Genomic DNA, 21,183 nt, shown 5'->3' with positions numbered 1-21,183 from the left:
TATGAACATGTCAATTTAGCACAGCTCTGGTCTGGTAAAAACAAGGATTTCAGGTGCATTGCCCTTATAGATACCTGAATTTTCTTGGTTATCTTTAGGTAACTCAGTGATGTATTGTAGAACATCCCAACTTTAAACTGATAGATCAGAATGTCTCCTGCTTCTTTCTGATCTCTGTGCAGCACCTGGGCAGCAAGGGTGATACCAAACAATATCAATCATGGTGAGGGAACTGAACACACCATTTCCAAAATGCATTGGCTTTCATTAGCAGGTGTGATGCTGCACCTATGATGCAGAACAGCAGCTTTTCAGCAACTCTAATATATCAGCATAGTTCCTTCTTTGGATGTGTACTAGCTCTGTGTTTTGTGTGGAAGAATATATGTATGAAAGAAATCCGTTTTTAAATGATTGCTTGCTTTCCTTCTGGCATTTAGAGAATGATTTCTTCTTGTTCTTTCAATTCCCCTTTAACTTCTTTTTGAGAGATTTAGTTATAGCCAAATAATGCAATCGACAAAACTGACTGGGCACCTTATTCTACAAATAGAAATATAAATGTTTTAAAAGAGGGATGGAGCACCTCCCTTATGAAGACAGGCTGAGAGAGTTGGGTTCTTCAGCCTGGGATGGCCCCCAGGAGACCTTGTAACACTTTCCAGGGGATTAGAAAAGAGAGGGAGAGCAGCTTTTCACACAGGCAGATACAACACGGAGTTATGGCCCCAAACAGAAGGAGGACAGATTTAGTTTAGTTATTCGGAAGAAATTCCTTACTTTGAGAAAAGTCAGGCACTAGGACAGATTACTCAGAGAAGTTGTGGATGAGCCATCCCTGGAGTGTCCAAGACCAGGCTGGATGGGGCCCTGAGCAGCTTGGCTTAGAGGAAGGTGATCTTTAAAGTCTCTTTCAACCTAAACCATTGTATGGTTCTATGATCTGTTGGTCATGATTGTACCAGAGGAAACAAAATCTGGATTTTAGACAGCACCTATTTTATAAAAGTTTTCTACTTTTTATGTAAGAATTTTGCTTTGGATCCAAGATAACATGTTGTATACATCAATTTACCCATCTTGAAGAGAGGCATCTTCCAGGCTGTTTAATAAGATGAATATTTATTCTGTCACAAGGGATTCTATGGAGTATTTTGAAAAGTACTGTTATTTAAAAGAGGGTTCTAAGTGCAAGCAGAGCAAAGTAGTAAGGGTATTCTGTGCTATGAGTGATACTCCTGATAGCCAAAGTGTTGTGATTTCCACTCTTCCTTTCCTTTCAGTCTGCCAACTGTCATGCGTCCTGTGTATTTCCATTCTCATGGCAGAATTTTTATTTTAAAAAACCTCCAAACTTTATGTTTAGTAATAACAGAATGCTGCTATTCTCTAAGCAGTGCTTCTGCTGCAGGTCTAACTTTACCTTTATAATACTTATATGACAGAAGAACAGGGACATGATTTTAAACACCCAAACCACTACATATTTTTTGCCATCTAAATCTCAGGAATCTCCTTTTTCTATTAAATGTAGAATTACAGCATTACAGTAAGGCAGAAGAATAGAGTTGAACTCTTGAACTGTTGATTTTAGTCTGCAGTGCCTTCCAGAAGGAAATGCACATAAGCAGTTAAGTGTATTATAGCTGAATAAAATAATACTAAGTAGGCTCTTCATCAGTTGTTTGATAAAGAAAGTGCTGAGCATATTTAAAATAAGGTATTGATCTGTGTTAGAGAACTGCAATATATGGGAAAAGCAAGAGCTATTGTCTATTTTGGGAAAGTTACTTATGTATACTCTACAAAAAAATCTGTCCTTTTTTTAAAATTTTTTTTTTTTAATTAAATGAAATTATCTACAGAAACTATGCCTGGGATATTTGGAAGAATTTCTTTCAGTTATGATAGCATGCTTTCCAAATTTCTTCAGCTAAGATTAGTCCTTTGCTAGGGCTGCCCTAGTCAGTATCTTGAAATGTATTAAGATTTGTTGTGATGTGCAGCAAGTGCACTCAGAAAGACTTAGGATTGAAGGCAAAGACTGTTTTCTTCCCAAAATGGCTTAATCCTGCTCACTTGGTAAGAATAACTATTGGCATATTTTCACAGAATGTGAATATGAAGTGCAGAGCCATGGTCTAGTTATTTCACAAAAGATGATTTACTGGTAGTCATAAAAGGAGAGGAGGAGGAGAAGAGACAGGATAAAATATATGATATAAATGATATATAACATTATGCATCTATTTAAAGATAGCTGAAGTTATGTCAAGATAATATTGAAATACCTAGCCCTTAATTTGAAATGGAATATAGTAATATATTCTTCTCACTGCTGTCACATATCTATATTTTAATATCTGTGCTAAGATTGTGTATGAGTGCTCTCAGGAGAGGTACCTGATGATTCCATCTGCAGCAGATGCCATATTACAGGAAGAAATGCTACTGCTTATGTACTTCATGCATTCCTCAAGGAAGGATAATAAAAAGTGCTAAATATTTTTCTTGCTGCTTTGTAAATACATGCAATTTTTCTGCCTATCTTTCCAGCTCATGGAAAAAACTGACAGAGAGTACTACACTCTGGATGACATGTTTGTTTCCAAAGCAGCCAAGAGAGCACGCAGTGGGGAAGAGGAGGAAGTACAAAGAAGAAAAGCAATCCGTGAGCACCAGCAACTCGCTGCATGCATGGAAAAGTGCCCCTACTGCTTTGATAGCAGTGAACTTTCTAAACATCTTGTTATTGCAATTGGCACCAAGGTAAGAAAATAGCAATTTAACACAAATGTAGAAATAAAAAAAAAAAAGATGTTAGAGTGTTTAAAATTAGGAATGAAATTGCTTCTGTGGAAGGATTTATTGTTCTGCATCTTCCTTTCCTTGCTTTTTCAGTTGATTCCACAACTTCATCGAGGCTGAGGAGGAAAAAGATACAAATCTGTCATGAATTTTAAAGCTAATCTTTGATGTCAGGACTTCATGTTTGTAGAAGACAGGAGTAATAATGAAAGATCTCAGTGCAGAGATTAGACTGTAGGTGGATTTGTGGAAGATTAAATCACACTTCACTGGAGGAAATTTGAGCTAGTGAAGAACTGTATCTTGATATCAAAGAAAATTAGGTGGAGAATTCAATTTGTAAGCTTAAAATCCTTTGAAATAGACAGAAGTTTGGTTTGGAAAGCTTTCTGCTTACTGTTAATGCTTTTGAAAGTTGCATAAATATTTGAGTTTATAACATCTGAAATACTTCAATATAGCCTTTTTGGCCATTTTTTAATCTACAGTTTTCATTTGTTATTGATGTTTTCATTTGATCTGAAACTCTTTATAAGTAAAGGAATTAGGTGCATAGATATGTTTTAAGGTATATTGCATTCCTTTTTTTTTAGAGATTATGTATATAAATTAATGCAGAGGCATATCTATGTGTATATATGTGTATATAATCTGTGTTTATCTATCTAATAGATAGATAAATATACAGGATATCCTGGTTTTGTCTGGGATAGTTATTTTTCTTCCCAATAGCTGATACAGTGCTGTGTTTTGGATTTAGAATAAGTGTGATGTTAGTAAGACACTGATGTTTTTAGTTGTTGCTAAGTAGTGCCCAGGGACTCTTCTGCTTCTCATACTGCCCTGCCAGTGAGAAAGCAGGAGGGGCACAAGAAGCTGAGGGGAGACATGGCCAGGACAGCTGACCCTAGCTGACCTGAGGGATATTCCAGACCATATGACATCATGCTCAGTGGATAAACTTGGAGAAAAGTTGGCCAGGGGCCAGGAATTGGGAAGTGGCTGGGCAACAGTTAGTGGGTGGTGAGCAGTTGCATTGTGCATCACTTGGTTTGTATGTTGTTGTTGTTATTATCATTATTGTTATTTAACTTCCTCTCCTTTTAAACTGTCTTTATCTCAACCCATACATTCTACTTTTTTTCTGGATTCTCTCCCCCTGTTCCACTGGGAACAGGGAGTGAGTGAACAGCTGTTTGATGTCTAGCTGCCTGCCAGGTTAAACCATGAGATGGAGTGTGCATTTTAAATATGTATTTATATATATATATATAGACACATATTATTAAAAATGCATACAGCTATGCATCTATACTGAAAATACTGGAATGCACTAAACAGTGTAATTTCATAACAGCTATGATACCAGTTGGTTTATAAGGCTGGTATTATTGCCTTGGTGGTGGAACTGCTGTCTGGATGCTACTGGTTCATTTGAGCTGCTGGTGGATAATGGGCCCTTTTAAAAAGCACTAAAATTGCTAATACCTTGCTGTAATTAGTAGCTAATGGCTTCCTATGGTTTGAATTTAGTAAATGATGATTTTCATAGCCTCAGCAATGGGAAGGTTTTTAATGCTGGAAAACTGGGCACTTGAGTTTTTGTTTGCTTTTCCTAGGTGTACTTGTCTCTACCAAGCAGCCAGTCCCTTACTGAAGGTCACTGCCTGATAGCTCCTCTACAGCACCATACTGCAGCCACTCTTTTGGATGAAGACATCTGGGAAGAAATCCAGGTCTGCTGAGAAACTGTCTCCTGTTCTAACACTTCTGTAAAATAATTTTGTTGTGGATAATAATATCCTTGTCTTAAGCGAGTATTTTCATAATCTGCAGTCTGGCAGTTCTATTCTGATTTCACTAAGGGGCAGAACGGTCTCACATTGTGGATGAAAATTAGTGGTCAAATTCTAACAGGAAAGAGAGGCAAGGTAAATACTGAAGCAAATTTTCAATTTGTAAGCACTAGAAGAAGCTTCCTGGAATGCTTCAGAACATGCATCCTTGGAGGTCTTTGAAACCATGTTAGAGGAATGTCTATTGGAAATGAAGTAGGTACAGCTGATCCTTTACAGAAAATAGAATAACTGGCTTAATAGGATTTTCTTGGAAATGCCAAGGAAAAGAAAAGAATTATCAGAGCAGGAAGATCACTTAAAATGAAATACAAACATGTTGTTGACATATCTTCAGTTTTTAAATCTGTTTTTGGGTGGATATCAATTAAAAGAGAACTATATTAAAATCTATGAGATCTCTGTTTGAATCCAATTTTCTGCCTTTTTTGAAAAGAATTATTAAAGTGCCAAGCATGATGGGTTGTGCTTTCCAACTCTTTTATGAGGACTTTCTGAAGATTGTGAGTTCTGTTTTCTTTGGAGATGGAAAATCAAGGGAGGATGTAACAAGCTTGTGCCTAAGAGACTGACTGTGTTTGTCAATCCCCCACCCCCTGCCGTCAGGATTATTACAAGGGGAAAAAATTTGCAACCTCTTATATTGAAATATTGGAGACTATATCAGACTAGAGAAAGGCTTCATTGTTGTATTTGCTGAGATTTAAAACCAGCATAAATTATAAGTTTGTAATAATTTAAATAAGGTTGGTCTTGCCTCAGGTCTGGCAGATGGATTCTCTGACTTTTCAAATTTGTTCCCCACATTGGGTCTCATGTTTAATGTTGTTTCATATAGTAAATTATGCTCCCTTCCAACCAGAAAGAAAAGGAGCTCTCTTACACATGACAGAAATGCCTAAGAAAGTTGGATAAGAAGAAAATAAGTGCAACAAGTAGGATCAAGAGGAACAAAAGAGCATGCCTAGATCTTCTGTTTACCCTAAGCTCTTAACTAAACAATTAGGATTTTTTAAATTGTATGAGAAAGAAAATAGGATAAGGAAAAGATAAGTAAATGCAGTTCTTGTCTTCAATACTATTCTTTTACATACTAGAAAAGGCAACTAGTTGCTAAAAACATTATCCTTTGATCTGATAAATATATTCATAGACAGCTTAGATATTTCTTTGCACCAAAGTATTTTGGAAAGTGATGGATACATGATTTTTTTTTTTCCCCCCATACTTCTATGTGTTACAGAATAAGGAGTCTGGAAAGCTTTAGCAAGAGTATAAGCAGTCAGTCAATGACTAAATTAACTTTCTGATGCCAGAGACATGCTTTTTATTGTTGAAGGGAGAAAAAATTACCACACTTTAAGTATTCACAAAGGGTTGTATGAAGTATGTGTTTTAGCTGACTATTTTTGCTAGGTTTTTTTTTTTTTTAGGATATGTTGGAGAAAAGCAAAAAGAGTTCCTTTATTGTATGCCTTCAAGCTCTCAAACTTAACGTATTGTGTTGTTTAGACACTGATGTGCTCACTTGCCAAAGCAAATATGCATGGAATATTTTTAATATGAAAAGATATAAATCTTTACACATTCTGTGTTGACTGAACTGTTGCTGTATTAATGTTGTGTGCATGCAAGCATAGGCCATTCCTTCTAACTTCCCCTTATGGATGGTTTTCTTCTTTCCAGTGCTAATTACTCTTTGCCTACTCAGAATTTGGAGGAAAATTCCAATTATTTAAAAACAAGACAATGCAACTGGGGAAAGTTAGCTAACGTCTGCTGATATTCTAGGCTTTTTGGTGGATTGTATTTCAGTTAATACTGCAGGGTAGCAGATGTAAATAATAGTCTTTCTCAGCCTTTGGTATCTCCCCACATTGATTGCTTCAGTATGTTTCATAAGTAGAGATCTGGTGGCTGGAGTGACAAGGAGAAGACAAAAAGTTGTTAATCCAGAGTAGCAGAGTAGTCACTCTGCACTGTAGAGTCCCATATCAATCATGAACACTGGGCATTGTCTTCTGGCTGTAATTCATCAGTTGCTTTAAGAGAATGACGGTAGCATTATCCTGTCATAGCTTGGAGCAGCATTAGTGAGGAAATATTCAGGGCACAAGGGCCTGCTTTGAAGAGCTTAGGTGCCTAGTTTAGATATATATTTGGCCACGTTTCTTAGAATTCTAGTTTGATTCAGATTGATCAAGATGGTGAAAGGATGGAGAACTCAGTTTCTAGTCCTGTCGCAATGAAAACCTGGTACTCATTTTTTCCCTTCTATTTTACTTCAGTACTTGCTGATGATGATGATGTGTGTTTATATATGTTTGATTCATCAACTCTCCATTTACATTAAGATAAGGAATTAAACTTTTAGATGGGATTAGCAGCCAGGACCCCAGCAGGTAGAAGAGGCTGCAGGGCCTCTTGGATGTGCAGGACCCAGACACTGCAGTTATCAGAATTGTTTACTGAAATACACTTTGAATAGGTGCAGCCCCTCATCCCTCTGGCAGGGAACTGGTAAATGTAGTTTAAGGCCACATGTATTGAGTACATTTGGTTTGCTTCCATACAGGGATATGGGGACTTTATTTTTGGAGACAATTATTAATATTTTACTTAAAGATCAAACATGCCTAGTGGAAATACTTTTTTTTTTTTTTTTTTTTTTTTTTTTTTTTTTTTTTTTGTTGAACTGTATAATTGGAAGGAGTAGTAAAAGGGTAGTTGCAACTATAGTCAGTAAAAGCCAGGTCATTACCTTCTTAGAAATTGCAAGCTTGGGACCTACTGTTAAAGCCATGTTGTTTTATGGAACACTACATTTAAGAAGTTCAACATCGTTTCAATTTCAGCTGTGAAAATACCTGGTATTTCTTAAAACTAAGTTTATAGTGTTAATTATACTGTGCATTTCAAAACAGTTTCCTAGACTTCCTATGTTTTTATCATAGGAAATATAGTTAATATCAAATTAGTAAATACAGAATTTTCCTAGTATTACTGTTTTCCATTTTATTGTTAGTTTATTGCAAGTATAATATGCTAGTGAAATATTGCATTATATCTGAAAGTTCTGCAAAGTTAGTTTGAAAACACTTTTTTTTTTCCCCTTTAAACAGATGTTCCGAAATGCATTGGTGAAAATGTTTGAAACCAAAGACTTGGATTGTGTGTTCCTAGAAACAAACATGAGTATGAAGAAGCGATATCACATGGTATATGAATGCATTCCTCTTCCAAAAGAAGTCGGAGATATGGCTCCAATCTACTTTAAGGTACATGAAAATGTTCTTTTTCTGAAGTCATTTGAATGTATATATCATAATTGATCTATTTCTGGATAAGATTTTTGATATTCAAGTGCTGTTTTTGAAAAGATATATTCTTTGATCCTTCTTCAGGATACATTCGCTGCTAATATTCCTTATCTTAAAATATCTTATTCCTGATCCTAAAATAAGCAGTGTGAAATAATTAAGTTTTTCAAGTAGTCAGTGGAAGAGCTGTTTTTCACTGAGCATTTGTCCCAAGTCTAACTGCACTGAAAATACTAGAAGAAAATGAGAGAATTGTAGTCTCTTGAAGTGCTCTAAGGATTGCAGTAATTCTTACTTGAGTTCTGTAGTATAAACTTAAAACACAATATTTGTGCCTTGGCAAGCATTAAATGAGAAAATGATGTTACCTGTTTTAAGAAATACCAATGTAGATATTGTTTCATTCCCATTTTATTTCAGTAAGCAAAAATTTTTCATGTATCTTAGGCCTCTAATGAACATTTTACAGCATGATAGATATTTCTTCTATAGATTTTCTGATCTCTTTCCCCTGACCTCTTAAGTAAAGGTTCATTGAGGCTTTTGCCTGGAACTGAGTCCTTCCAGCTTTCAGCAACTGGCTCATTGTTTGCCTTTTATAAGTAAATTATTTTATTTGATTTTGGAAATGCTATTTATGCTTGCTGGAAATAATGTGATTAGGTTTTGATGAAGTGGGGCAGCAGTATGGTGAACAACAATACAGTAACTTTTACCACATTTGAAACCCTCCACCTGTTAGATCTGACTTCTGTGCTTCAGGTGCTGGTCAAACTTCTGTTTTACCACTATACCAAATTCCATACTATGGGGAATACAGAGTCAGCTTTGGGTTTTTAAGGACAATCATCCTTCTAAGCTGGATTCTTTTAGTGTTTAAAAGAGAAAGAAGGCTATTTTAGTGTGATGAATTCATAAGAGGTTTTGTATGGAGTGAGTAAAAAAGAAAGTGACCTTTTATTTGAAACTTGTGTCAAGCAAGACTTGAGTGGGTTTGATTATATGATGTCTTTGTAAAGTAACTTGTGGAAATGAGAAAGGTTACAAAAAACAGTTACTTTGTTCAGAAGCAATTATTACTTGTGCTACTACAATGTACTTCACTGCAGTTAATTCTTCATTTGCTGTATGAAGGACTATTTTCACCTTTAGATAATATCATTTTACAGAAAGCTATAATGGAGTCTGATGAAGAGTGGTCCATGAACAAGAAGCTAATTGATCTTTCTTCAAAAGATATTCGGAAATCTGTAAGTAATGAAGTGTTTTGTATCCTGAATTTAACATCAAATTCTTCTAATATTTTTCCCTTGCTAATTGTTTCAGAGAGAGAAGAAAGGGAACACAATTAGATTAGTGCATCAGAAGATGGCATAGGTATGAGGAGAATTACCAGTCTGCACTCCTAACTGACATTAGGGAAAAGATGCCCATTTATTTCAACAATTGGTGGACTAAGCTGCCAGCATTAGTTAAGAACAAAGCTGATACTTTGAGGACGAGTACTGGCATAATTTCTTGATTAACTTTAAGAATTAGGGTAGATCAAAGATTTGCAAATTACTTTCCTTGGACAAATATGATGTGTCTTTTTCATTAACCTGGAACAGCTGTTTGTGTTGCTAAGTTTATGAAGTGAAAATATAAATAGCATTATGAATTTATTTTTTTTTTTGTAAAAGAAGGGAACAGTATCCTCTCTGTCTCCTGGATACTGAGATGAAACATCTTTATGTAAACAAATCTTAAAGGAATAATGCTGGATCTGTTAGATTCAAAGATTGTTTTGTCATTTAATATTGAGGTGGAAGATATATGTTATATAGCCATACATTTTTGTGACATATATTTATTGAAGGTAGGCCAGTTTTCAGATTAAGTCTGGACAATTCTTTACATTAATGCAGTGTATCTGAACATAAATTGTTACACTGTTGTGTGATTTTAACATTATTGTAGGATAAGAAATGTCTGTAGGCTTTAGGAAGATGAGAGAGTATGGCCTAGAGAGTGAGCTGGGGTTTGGGGAGTTTTACTGGGAGATGGTGGTATCTGGCTGGAAGGTGAGATATGGCTGAGACATCACCTAGTGGGTGGATTGTGTGCAGAAATTGTAAGAAATAAGACAAAACTGACCTTTGCTTTAAGGTGTCATGTCACCTACCAACCCATTTTTCATTATTTCATTATATTTTTAAAGTCTATTTAAGGTGTTAAATGTTTCTTGCTATGCTACATTGCTCCTCTATATTAAATCTTAATGATTTTTAGAGTCAGTATTTCAAGCAATGTATGGAACATGCCTCCTGAAAATTGTATGGTTATTTGGACTGCAATAGAGGAAATGCTTATGAATTGGAGGCTTTGTAAATCTTGCCAGTACAGAAACATTCTCAGCAATTAAAGCAGTGAAAAATAACTTGTTGCAGTGAAACAGCAGATACTACTTGCAGTACTGTAGCAATAAATGGATCCACTTCTGATAGACTGAAGGGTCTTTGTTGTGGCAGATATCCAGCATCTCCCCCACAGGCTGACAGAATTATCAAATTATCTGATTTGGCAAGTTAAGGATAATATCTGTCCATTCACATAGAGGGGGTTTCTGGTAACCTGTTGTCAAAAAAGGTGTTTCCCCTTCCTCCTGAGTGTCAGTTTTCTCACTAGGTAAATATTTCCTATTACCAGTCAGCATCTTGTCTTTAATAAATGCAGCTTGCTAGTGGTTGTCTTAAAATTTCTGTTAAACCTATGTAATTCAGAGATGTGGAGTCAGGGAGGCGTTTGCCCACTGTGCACACTGCAGCCTGGTGTTCTCATCTCTTACCTGCTATTCCAGCTGTGGCCTCTGGAAGTTCTGCCACCCCAATCATCCTTTCTTCAGTGTCTTTTTGTCCAGTTGCTGTATGTTGTTATTTTCCCTTACCTGCTTTACTATTGCTTTACTATTTCTCTGTTGCAATTTTATCCTACGTGTAGTTGGTTTGAGAGGTAGTTTAAAATAAAACTTGATACTATTAACAGCAAAACCATGTTCAAATTCATTCTCCTGTGGGGAGGTTGACTAAATGCCAACAGTGTTTGTTAAACATCTGAAAATGTGTTTTTGCATGTGTAGGTTCCTAAAGGGTTGCCATACTTTTCTGTGGACTTTGGCCTTCAGGGAGGATTTGCTCATGTGATTGAAGATCATCACAATTTCCCTCATTACTTTGGAAAGGTATCATTATGTAAAAGATTAATTTACCAATTATACTCTGTTTTGGAAAATTTAAGTAATTAAACCAAGATGCTGCCAGAACAATTACTTTGATGTACTGTATCTCAGTTTATTATCTGTTTTTTCTTGATGAGTCATTGTATTTTGGCTTGTTGAATGAAGTAGTTGATTTTTTCACTAGCTGATACTGAGATTGTGATTCTAAATTTGTGTTTCTTTTCATTTGATATGAACTGCTGATATTTAACATTATAGGCATATAATCTTGTCGATGGAAGATATTTGCATCTACTTAAGAATTTTCATGGTCATAGTATTGATACATAAATAAGTGCACTGACACCTGCTTATATAAATTAGTGTGCTTACACATACAGACTCACAGACAACTACTACCAAAACCCTTGTGTGGTTAAATTGCTATTCATAGTATCTATAGTATAAAATGTATATACAGGGAGAGCTGTAATAAATTCTTCCTTTATTATGTCACAGAAAACATTTTTTGAAAGAGTCAGTGTTGCAAAAACATTAAGAGTGATTGGGGAGAAATATAACACTAGAAACAGCAAAGCAGGCAGCTTTCTTCCTCTGAATTTACCTTAATCACAAATGCACTAATGGATTAACAGCCTTGCAATGTTAGGATATTTAAGCAGCACATCAAAGTGCTGTGCTTACAAGAATTTTGCTGAGGCAACCATCTAACAACTGCAGTTCTATGTTTAAATTGGTATATTTTTCAGAATTTCAAGTTTTAATTAGCTCTTGAAGAAAATGGACAATTCATAAATTGAAAATGCATATTTCTTTATTCTTCGATAAGATAGTGTTAGGTAATGTTATGTTAATTTATCATTATCTATCTTATTTTTACTTGCAAAGGAAATTATTGGTGGCATGCTGGACTTGGAGCCACGGCTCTGGAGAAAAGGAATCAGACAGAACTTTGAGGAGCAGCGGAAAAAGGTGTTGCAGTTTGCACAGTGGTGGAAACCATATGACTTCACCAAAAAGAAAGAATGAGAACAACCTGGAGTCAAGGACTATATAAGCCATGAATTACACTAAAGGATACTTCAGATGTTAAGAATAACAGCAATGTGTAATGCATTGCTAATACTTAAAAATGTAGGATATTGTTTAATTGTTGATGATCTGTTTTGTTTTGTACACTGGATCACATGTACCTGCAAGCCTGGAAAACCAGATTTGTACAGTGAGTTTTGTTTTATCTTTTTCAGCTAAGTCAAAAGGATAATATCCATGTGGCCATTTGAGTTCTTAAAAATGTTACTTTTACTTTTGGAGTTTTTATAATCTTTGAGACAACTGATATTTTTTTATATTGTATTGAACCAGTGCTTAATTATCATGGTGAACCTTTGTTGAAAATGTACATTTTAAGAACTTTTTCATTAATACAAATACATTGCTGCAGAAGGAAATTGTACAGAAAATAGTCTTCTGATTTTGTGTTCTTGTGTTCTTTAAACTGAGGTCATTGCAATAACACAAACATTCACAAAGGATGTGATTGATAAACCTGCTGTTGTCCCCCTGCACAAAAAGAATATTCATTTTGGTAACAGTGGAAGAAGAATCTCAAGGGAAAATGCTCTCTGATGGCCAGCAAAGAAGAAAATCATCACAGAAAATCTCCCTAAGTGACTCTTCTCCCCTGGGCATCCCCTTTTGTGCCACAGCTGGTTTTTGATAATACTTTGCCCTAACAGTTTTCATCAAGAGCAGCTCAAAATCCCTACTTGTTTTTCCTGCTTGTGATGCTGTAAGAGCTGGTTGAAGCATGCTCTGATCAGAGGCACAAGTTGCATGTTAATTGATTGTTAAGCATGGATGTCCCTAGGAAATGCCTGCATGCTATTTCAGGGACCACTTTCCACCATTTTATTTGCTAGATTTTGTTTTTTCTTTTGTGTAAAAGATCCAAAGTGAGGGTAGGGAAGTGTGAGGTGGGTAAAGGCTGATTCTTGCATCAGTATCCACCACTTCCTGGGGAAACCCTGGCATAGCAGGCTTGGGCTTTGCTGGTAGTGAGTTAGGAGAACAAGGAGAATGGGATACAAGGACAGAAGGACATGGATAGAAACATTGCAGCAGCACAAGGAAAAGGGTGAAGCTTGTGAACAGAAGGCTTGCAGTGCTACAGGGAAAGGCTGCAAACGGTGCAAGGTGTAATGCTCTAGGCATAGGAGAGGTTAAGGCTTTGTGCAAGCGTCTCAATGTGTTTCCTGTTCTCTTCCTGCTGAACTACTGCTCTGTTAACTATTGTGAACTGCTCAGATTAAGAAATGGATCACTAAATATTACAGGGTTGAATAAGTGTTTATTTTTAGTCCCTTGGTGGTCTTTTGCAGCTTTGCTGAAGATCTGGTGCTTTCCCTGTTCCTACCTCACTGCCACATTTTGGCAAGTAAGTCTGATAGACATAGAAATCTGCTGTATTGTGAATTATTTTCTGTAAGATCTTTGTCAGTTGGTGCCACTGCAAGAGAAGTAACTTAAAAGTAAGCTTTGATGATGATTGTAGTGATCTAATGTCTGATTTACACTGTGTTCACCAGCGAGGTGTGGATAAAAGGGACAGTAGTATGTGAAGTAGTAGCTGCTAGTAGTTGCTTAGAATGTGGCAATGCTGAACCAAATTTAGCTAAAACACAGTCTCTGATGGTGTAAAGCAGGACTAAAAACTCATTTTCTCTGAAAGCATATGTAGCCTCCAGTCTCATCTGCCCCCTGGGATGATGGCTGGAAGCAGCAGAGGTGACTGTCTTTTAAGGCCATGGAAAAGTCTTTGTCTGATGCTGTGCTGGAAATGCAATTCTTCTGACATCACTTCTCTCAGAATTTGTGTTCCTCAAGGGAAGTGCTACATTTCACAAAGAACATCCAACTTGTGTGTAGAAAAGTCCTCTGACTCATGGTCTATGCATATTTCATCATTCTGCTTTCAGCAAAACTACAAAACTACTGGTATTGTTTGGAAAGGACTCTGAAATAAGGGATAAGAATAACTCAAGCTAGTGATACAGGAAAATATTTCTTACCCTGTTAGAAGTTTTTAGAATGGGAGACTGTGTTTGCCACATACACTGAGAACAGTGTCTTGTCATCATTGGTCACAGACTAGAAAAGCATATTGTCAGGTTAAGCTGTTCCTCCTCATAAGTATCTCTAAATATTCATGAGGCTGTGACAGTCAACACAGCTGTTAGGGAACTTTTGGAAGGCATGGTTTGCTCTTATAAATACTAAAAAATTTAAATATAACCTTTTCATATGAAAGAATATCCCATAACTAAGTTCTTTAGCACTAACAGGTAGAAAATATAAATTCAGGTGTGTTTAGGGAAAGCAGTGATTCAAAGCTTGATTTCTTATGTTGTTATAAATGTGCTTCTATGAACTCTTTTGTGTGACCAGGGAGGAAAAGGATCTTTCTGCAAGTGAATCTACATGTGTGATTTAATAGATATTAGATTATATCTATGTCTTGCCCTGTGTTACTAGAAGATTGTGTAATATGAGCTGCTACTTTTCTGAAAGGAAAACAATGTGTTAAAATTAATAGTAATTCAAATGGCTCTTCACCAGTCTCTTGAAATCTTATGGAAGAAGAGAAATTTTGATGGTTCCCTTGAGAGTTCTTTCTTTGGTTGAAATTTCTTCAGCATTTCCTGTTTTCTGCATTTGTCATTTTATCATTAAAGTATGTTTTTCTAATTCCAGCTATGGGTGAAAAGTCATGGAAGCACAGGGTACTATACTCTTGCTCTAAGTGTAGCTGGTTTGTAAACTAGATCTTTACTACCCTAGTAAACTAGGACTAGATACTAGAGTACAAAACATCTTTATCTACAAGCATCTTTACCCTTCCTGGCTCCTGGATGTGACCCAAGCACTGTGCACAAAGGCACATCTTGCACACTGGTTATGTTAGAGAAAGCAGAGTCTGAGCTCTTGATGTGTGGGTAATTATAAAAAGTTCATTCCTCAGTGCTCAAGCTACACGTGCCTTTCTGCATGTAATCTGAGGGCAGGATGCAGCCTGAAATTGCTCTGATGAGCTGACTTTAAGTTCTGTATTAGAGCTGAAAATGCATAAATTCATTATTTTTAAATTTTTAGCTTTTGTAAAGCAAGTACCCTAGAGCATACATGCAGTAAAAACAAATTTAGCTAAGACCCACAAGTACAATTAACATTTTAAAATAAAGTTGAAGGTATTCTTCTTGGGCCATTATCTTTGAGGTAATATTTTTATTCAAGGTTTTCTGGCCATTGATACACAACTGTTGGTCACCTGCCCATCTGGAATGAGAAATAGATGCAGTTTGGTTTTCAGACTGGACAAGATGACTTTTCCAACTCTCTCCCAGCTCTTTCTGCTGTGATTTTAAGATCTTACTTGGTTCTGATATTTTGTGTGAAAATGTAAGACATTGTAAGACAAGATATGAGCAGCAAACAGCTGATAAATATTTAATGGGGCATAAATACACTGTACAGCTTCCCCTTGCCTGTTGTCACAGGTTACAGGGCTTCATTTGGGAGTGCCAAGTGATCTCTTATGTCTCTAGATGGTTTTTATAGCCAGTTTCAGGTGTGGTTTTTGTAGTTGTTTTGAAAGCATTACAGCTCTTCCAATATTCTCCCTTTTAGTGTAGAACAACTCTTTGAATGTTTGAGCACAGTTCAGGAGGCCAGTGACATGGAAGACAACAAGTAGCAGTCATAATGGCTTTAGGGATAGTGGCATCTCCAGCTGGAGCTGGGTATGGAGGCTTTTAGTTCAGAGTTAACACAGGCAAATTGGATCAGAAGGTGACATTATGGTCTTTCAGTCCCTCCCTCTTCTTTCCCAGCTGCTATTGCAGGACTTAGATTTTCATTATCTTATCCAAGCTGCTCTTCCATTAGGTAACTCATCTTAGCAATACTTGCTAAGACTTAGCAAGTACTTGCTGAGAGTGCCTGGTTCAACCTCTCAGCCACTAAGGTTGACTGGTCTGTACTACAATACTGGGCCTTTGCCTGAATCACCCTTTCCCATGGCTGGCAGGGTTTTCTAATGTTACATAGGGGAAAAGGTGCAAAGCCTGGTATGGCTACTGTTTGTTATAGGATATACCAGCACTCCAGGGGTCTGTGTAACTCTGTGTGTTAGGATATGGACTGATTACATTTAGGGAACAAATGCTGAGACTTCATGGGATTTTACTAGAGTTACACTGGGCTGTACACCATTAAGCATGTCAGAGTATGTCCCTTATCATGAGGAGAAGGTAATTTTAAGTATGCAAAAGAATTTACAACTTTACTTGTTCATGTACTCTGTCTGCCAATACTGGATTTATAAAATTTATTAAGTAAGCCTTAAGCCTTTCCTAAGTGGTTGTGGCATCCATAGAATCAGAGGAGGAGGACAGGAGATAATTTTATCTAATTGATCCAAAGAGAAATTCAGATACATTTGTGGCATTGGCATTTGGTTTCTTATCTTTAATCTGATTTGTCCCTGATTCAAGTTCAGTATTTATTGTCACCTGTTATGAATGTGTGAAACATTACTTCATTCTTTGGAGGCTGCTTTTGCATATCTGAGTACTGCAGTTAGGCCATCTCCAAATTCTTGTCTTCAGGTTAAACTGTGCGTTTTCCTTCAATGTTTTCCTGTAGGTTATTTTTTTTGTATTCTTCTTCTCATTCTTTTGTGTTCTAGAGTCTCTCTGGTTCATTCAGATGGGATGTGATGGAAGTCTCAAGACTGGATATGATATCTCAGAGAGTTGTTATCATTGTGTCTGAAAGGAGGGGGTTGCTGCCATTCTTGGTGGAATATCCTATTCACAGACACACACACACACCCCCAGTGCAGTTTGCCTATTTCAGGAGACTATGACAGTGAAACCCCTGACTCCCTGCAATCTTCAGATCCTCTCCTGCTCTCAAGTCAACAGTTTGCTATTATAGCAAATTACACCCAAGTCTGTGTTCTTGCTCTTATTGTTATTGACTTAATTTCCTTTTTATAGACCTTTGTTATTTTCAATTTGATGAGATAATTTTGAATTCTACTTCTGCTTTTAAATTACTTTTTTACACCCTCTTGAGTCACCTGCAAGATTAAACAGCAATGCTGTACTGCAGCAACTAGCAGTTGGGACCACATCCATGTTCACCCTGCAATATTTGTGTGCTTTGGCCAAACTGTTTCCCTGCTCTCACTTGGACTGTTGCTGATGGACTTGCTGCAACTTCTGATCCCATTATTCTTGCTACAGATGTGTCTTCTGTGGGCATCTCAAGTACCAAATGCAATAGGAAGGATTGCTTTAGTAGAGTCAGAAACTAGTATTATCTGTAAAAGGTGAGATGGAAATGAACTCCAGGATTATATTCTGATTTTCCATAAGAAAAAAACAGGCTGAAAATCAGACATTGCTGTGATACCATTCTCATTCAGGTCATCTGCTTGGCTGGATCCCTTCCCAGCCTCCTGCACGCTCACAGCACTGAGGGGGCAGAGGGAGGAACAGGAGAGGCCTTGATGTTGTGAAAACACTGCTCAGCAATATGTGAAACTTCACCAGCATTGTTTTGGTCACAGATGTAATTCACAGCACCGTGCAAGCTGTGCCCTTTGCTATTGGCAGATGGTGACAGGGCCACCACTCAGCAGGAGCTTTGAGAGGCTTGGTTGAAATTATCTGCCATGGGTTCTTGCAGTGATTTACAATCAGTTTGGTTGAATTTAAAAGTATATACCACTGGCCATCCCTAAAAACTCTGAGGAAAATATTATCTATAATGAAAACACAGATTCAGGATTTTAAAAGCCCTAAACAACTTGACAGACTTTAGAAGGCAGAGTAGAAAGAGAATTTGGCTAGTATCTCCTTTTACAAACAGCACATGGCTGAGAGGTTTGTGTTCACCAGCTCCCCACTTGTATTGAAGTGTAGTCTTCTGTGGAAAGCTTTTCAATTACTTTCTCTTTAGAGCAAAAATACTTTGGCCAGTATTAGAACAAAAACAGATGATATGGAGTTCATCTGTCATCTGGAGTTCATATCTCCGTCTGCAAGACTGTGGGTAAATAGCATTTTGTACTTCCTAACAAATAAAAAACTTTTAGAAACTTTGTTTTAAACTGGAAAAAAAAAAAAAAGAATAGCAGAAAGAATAGGAAATCTTAATCCACAGAACCTTGATCTTCAGAGCTCCTTAGAAACATGAACTTTGTATGTCTGAAGGCTTTGACAGACACAGTTTCCTGTGACAGCTCCAAATCTACTGTCTCTTTGGACCAAGTGAATTTCCCCCCAAGCCTTTGCACATGCCCTGCCTCAACTCAACACCTGGGATTTGGGTTGCTTAGGGCACCTAGAAAATCCTCTCAGATTCCAGCTCCTTTTGTTACTCTGAGATCCCATCCACTTCAGTTGAAGACATCATCCTGGAAGTGCTCTTTGTCCATGAACACAGTTTTAAATGATTTATGACTGCACAGTCTTTTATTTTTAGCTTCTGTGCAAAACTTCCAAATCAAATCTTGATGGGAACTGCTGTCTGTGATGATTTTGTTGTCTTCATTTCCACTAATGAAAAACAAGTAGAGTTTTGCAGTTAAACCATGTGGTTGTCTTCCTTAGTCTAGTTTTTACACAAATCAAACAGGAATACAGGTAGATGAGAACAGTAATGTAATTCTGGCATATTAAATAATTAACTTTAAAAAGATCAGTGAGTCCCTGCCTAACAAATCAGCACTGCTAGAAAGCTTGGATTGTTTTTTAATGTTGGGAAGTGAGGACATGCAAGAGGATTATGAGGAGTCAAGGGATTGTGAGCTGGGTGTTGCAGTTGGCACAACAGAGGGATGCCATCCTGGGGGGCTGGACAAGCCTGAGAGGTGGCCCATGAGAACCTCATGAGGCTCAACAAGTCTAAGTGCTGCTCCTGGCTCAGGGCAATCCCAGGTATAGAACTGGCTGGGAGAAGAATTCAGAGAGGGCAACCTGTCCAAGAAGGATGTGGTGGTGCTGGTGGATGGGAAACTGGATGTATACGTCATTGTGTGCTCACATCCCAGAAAGCCAGTTGTATCCTGGGGTGTATCAAAAGCAGCGTGGCCAGCAGGGTGAGGGAGGTGATTCTGCCCCTCTGCTCTGCTCTAGTTTTTATCATCATGTAATTCCTCAGTTCTGATGCCACTGGTCCTGTTGTGTTTCATGTGTCTGCATTATTGTGATGTTTGATATTCTTAAATTACCCTATATGCATTACTTGGTTTATGCAGACATCTTTGTGCAACTTCTGGTTGATGTGTTTAACTTCACAGAAGATTTCTGGCTATGCAGTTTTCATTGCATGTTTTTGTTTTTTGTTTTGCTGGGTTTTGCTTTGCCCTGTAACGCATTACCTGCAGTATGTCTTTCAGGGTGCCAACGAGAGTGCTTCAAGTGTGTTATTGTGCTTAGCTGTTCTGTATATGGCTGACTCTTAGTTAAGTAGAATGCTACTGCCTGATCCTGGGTTCTTGGAGATCTGTGCTGCTCCCTTTCCTAATGGCTGGGGTCTTGGAGAGAGCGTCTGTTTATTGGAGATGGGCTGCATGGTTATTGATGGTGTCCCTCTTCTGAAAGGAGTCTGTTGTGCAAGTAGACAGGTCTTGGGGAATAATCTAAAAACTATCACCTTCTCAGAACCTGTGTTTCACATCTGGATCAGCTTATTAAGGATATTTACTAATGAAGCCCCAGTAAGGTGACACAGGATCCAATTACTTTTTTCACTGAGTTCCCACTTGTTTAATGACTGACAGCAGGACCTTTTAAAACTGTAGGCCTGACAACTTTGTAATAATCAGTTATTTCAGTTTAGTCTTTAACAGCATGTCTAAATCCCAACCTGAATCCCCAAATATAATCACATTACAGACCAATTATTCTGCTCGCTGAGTCACTCTGTCAGTTTGACAGCATGCCTAGCAGAAAATTTTGATTCCTTTCAATTCTTTGATTAAAGAAATGAATTAATTCAGAGTTTTATTTTGTTTGGAGATATGGAAGTCTGACTCTCACGCTGATTCATAGTCACCATTTGAAGCTGGAGAGTTTTCTTTTGTGGTAAATGTAGTGAGTAGTCACAATTCTGTGCTAAATCTTTGTTTTTGCCATGCTGTGGTGCAGATTCCTGTATTTGAAGGCCTACTCCCTGCTTTTTGCTTGTACTGGCCAGAGGCTGACTGTATTTCACTCTAGCAGCCATGAATGGCCAATGAGAGAAGTGGTGATGAAGAGGGAGTTGATCTGTATGAAGGATGTCTTCCTGATGGATTATCATTTAAAACAAATATACAAAGAATAGGAAGATCTGTAGAGAGAGTTTGGAGCTGGGAAAGAATCCTTTTGACTTGAACAAGCGGGTTTTGAAGTTGAGTATTTGATTGGCTTAGAAAAGTTGTGTATCAGCAGCCAGCAGTGAAGACTGAGAGCTGTTAACCAAATCATACTATCAGAGGTCTCTGTTTGATATAGCTTTCCACTCATTATAATGGGAAAGGAATAGTATTAGTATTGGCATTTTGAAACTGTTTCTCAAATACCACAAACACATTATGATTTAGAATTTACCAATATTGTATTGCTATCAGCAGGCTGCAGAGCAAAGCAGCTGTTGTGCTGGCTCTTGCCCAGTCACATAATTAGGCTGTGCATAACAAAAACTCCACCCAGAGTGGAGGAAAGTTCTTACTTTTCATTCCCATTCTGCTAATGAGGAATGACCTACAGGGAGATGAGAGCTGGGGTGGAGTTCCACTTAATGTGCTGGGCAGATGTGGGCAGCACAGGGCAATGTCTGATGGGAGGGATGATAAACCACTCAAAATTAGGGAAAAGAAAATTATTAGAGAGCTGTGTGAGGCCGTAGCAGGAATGGGAAGGGATAAAAA

At 37.4% G+C, this 21,183-nt stretch overlaps 1 protein-coding gene across 2 annotated transcripts in view; it reads left to right on the top strand.

Moving 5' to 3' along the window:
* Positions 1–12,652, top strand: part of CWF19L2 (CWF19 like cell cycle control factor 2) — a 59,781-nt gene extending 47,129 nt beyond the window's left edge. For both annotated transcript variants that reach the window (XM_056492260.1, XM_056492267.1), the window contains exons 13-18: positions 2,557–2,769; positions 4,428–4,544; positions 7,787–7,942; positions 9,154–9,234; positions 11,103–11,204; positions 12,090–12,652. In XM_056492260.1, the coding sequence (XP_056348235.1) occupies positions 2,557–2,769; positions 4,428–4,544; positions 7,787–7,942; positions 9,154–9,234; positions 11,103–11,204; positions 12,090–12,230 (810 nt within the window). In that variant the 3' untranslated portion in view covers positions 12,231–12,652. The remainder of the gene's footprint in view (positions 1–2,556; positions 2,770–4,427; positions 4,545–7,786; positions 7,943–9,153; positions 9,235–11,102; positions 11,205–12,089) is intronic.
* The last annotated feature ends 8,531 nt before the right edge of the window (positions 12,653–21,183 follow it).

The sequence above is a fragment of the Oenanthe melanoleuca genome, chromosome 1, assembly GCF_029582105.1.
Source record: "Oenanthe melanoleuca isolate GR-GAL-2019-014 chromosome 1, OMel1.0, whole genome shotgun sequence".
Classification (NCBI taxonomy): domain Eukaryota; kingdom Metazoa; phylum Chordata; class Aves; order Passeriformes; family Muscicapidae; genus Oenanthe; species Oenanthe melanoleuca.
The sequence above is the reverse complement of the archived record's forward strand: the minus strand, read 5'-3'. Positions and strand labels throughout refer to the sequence as shown.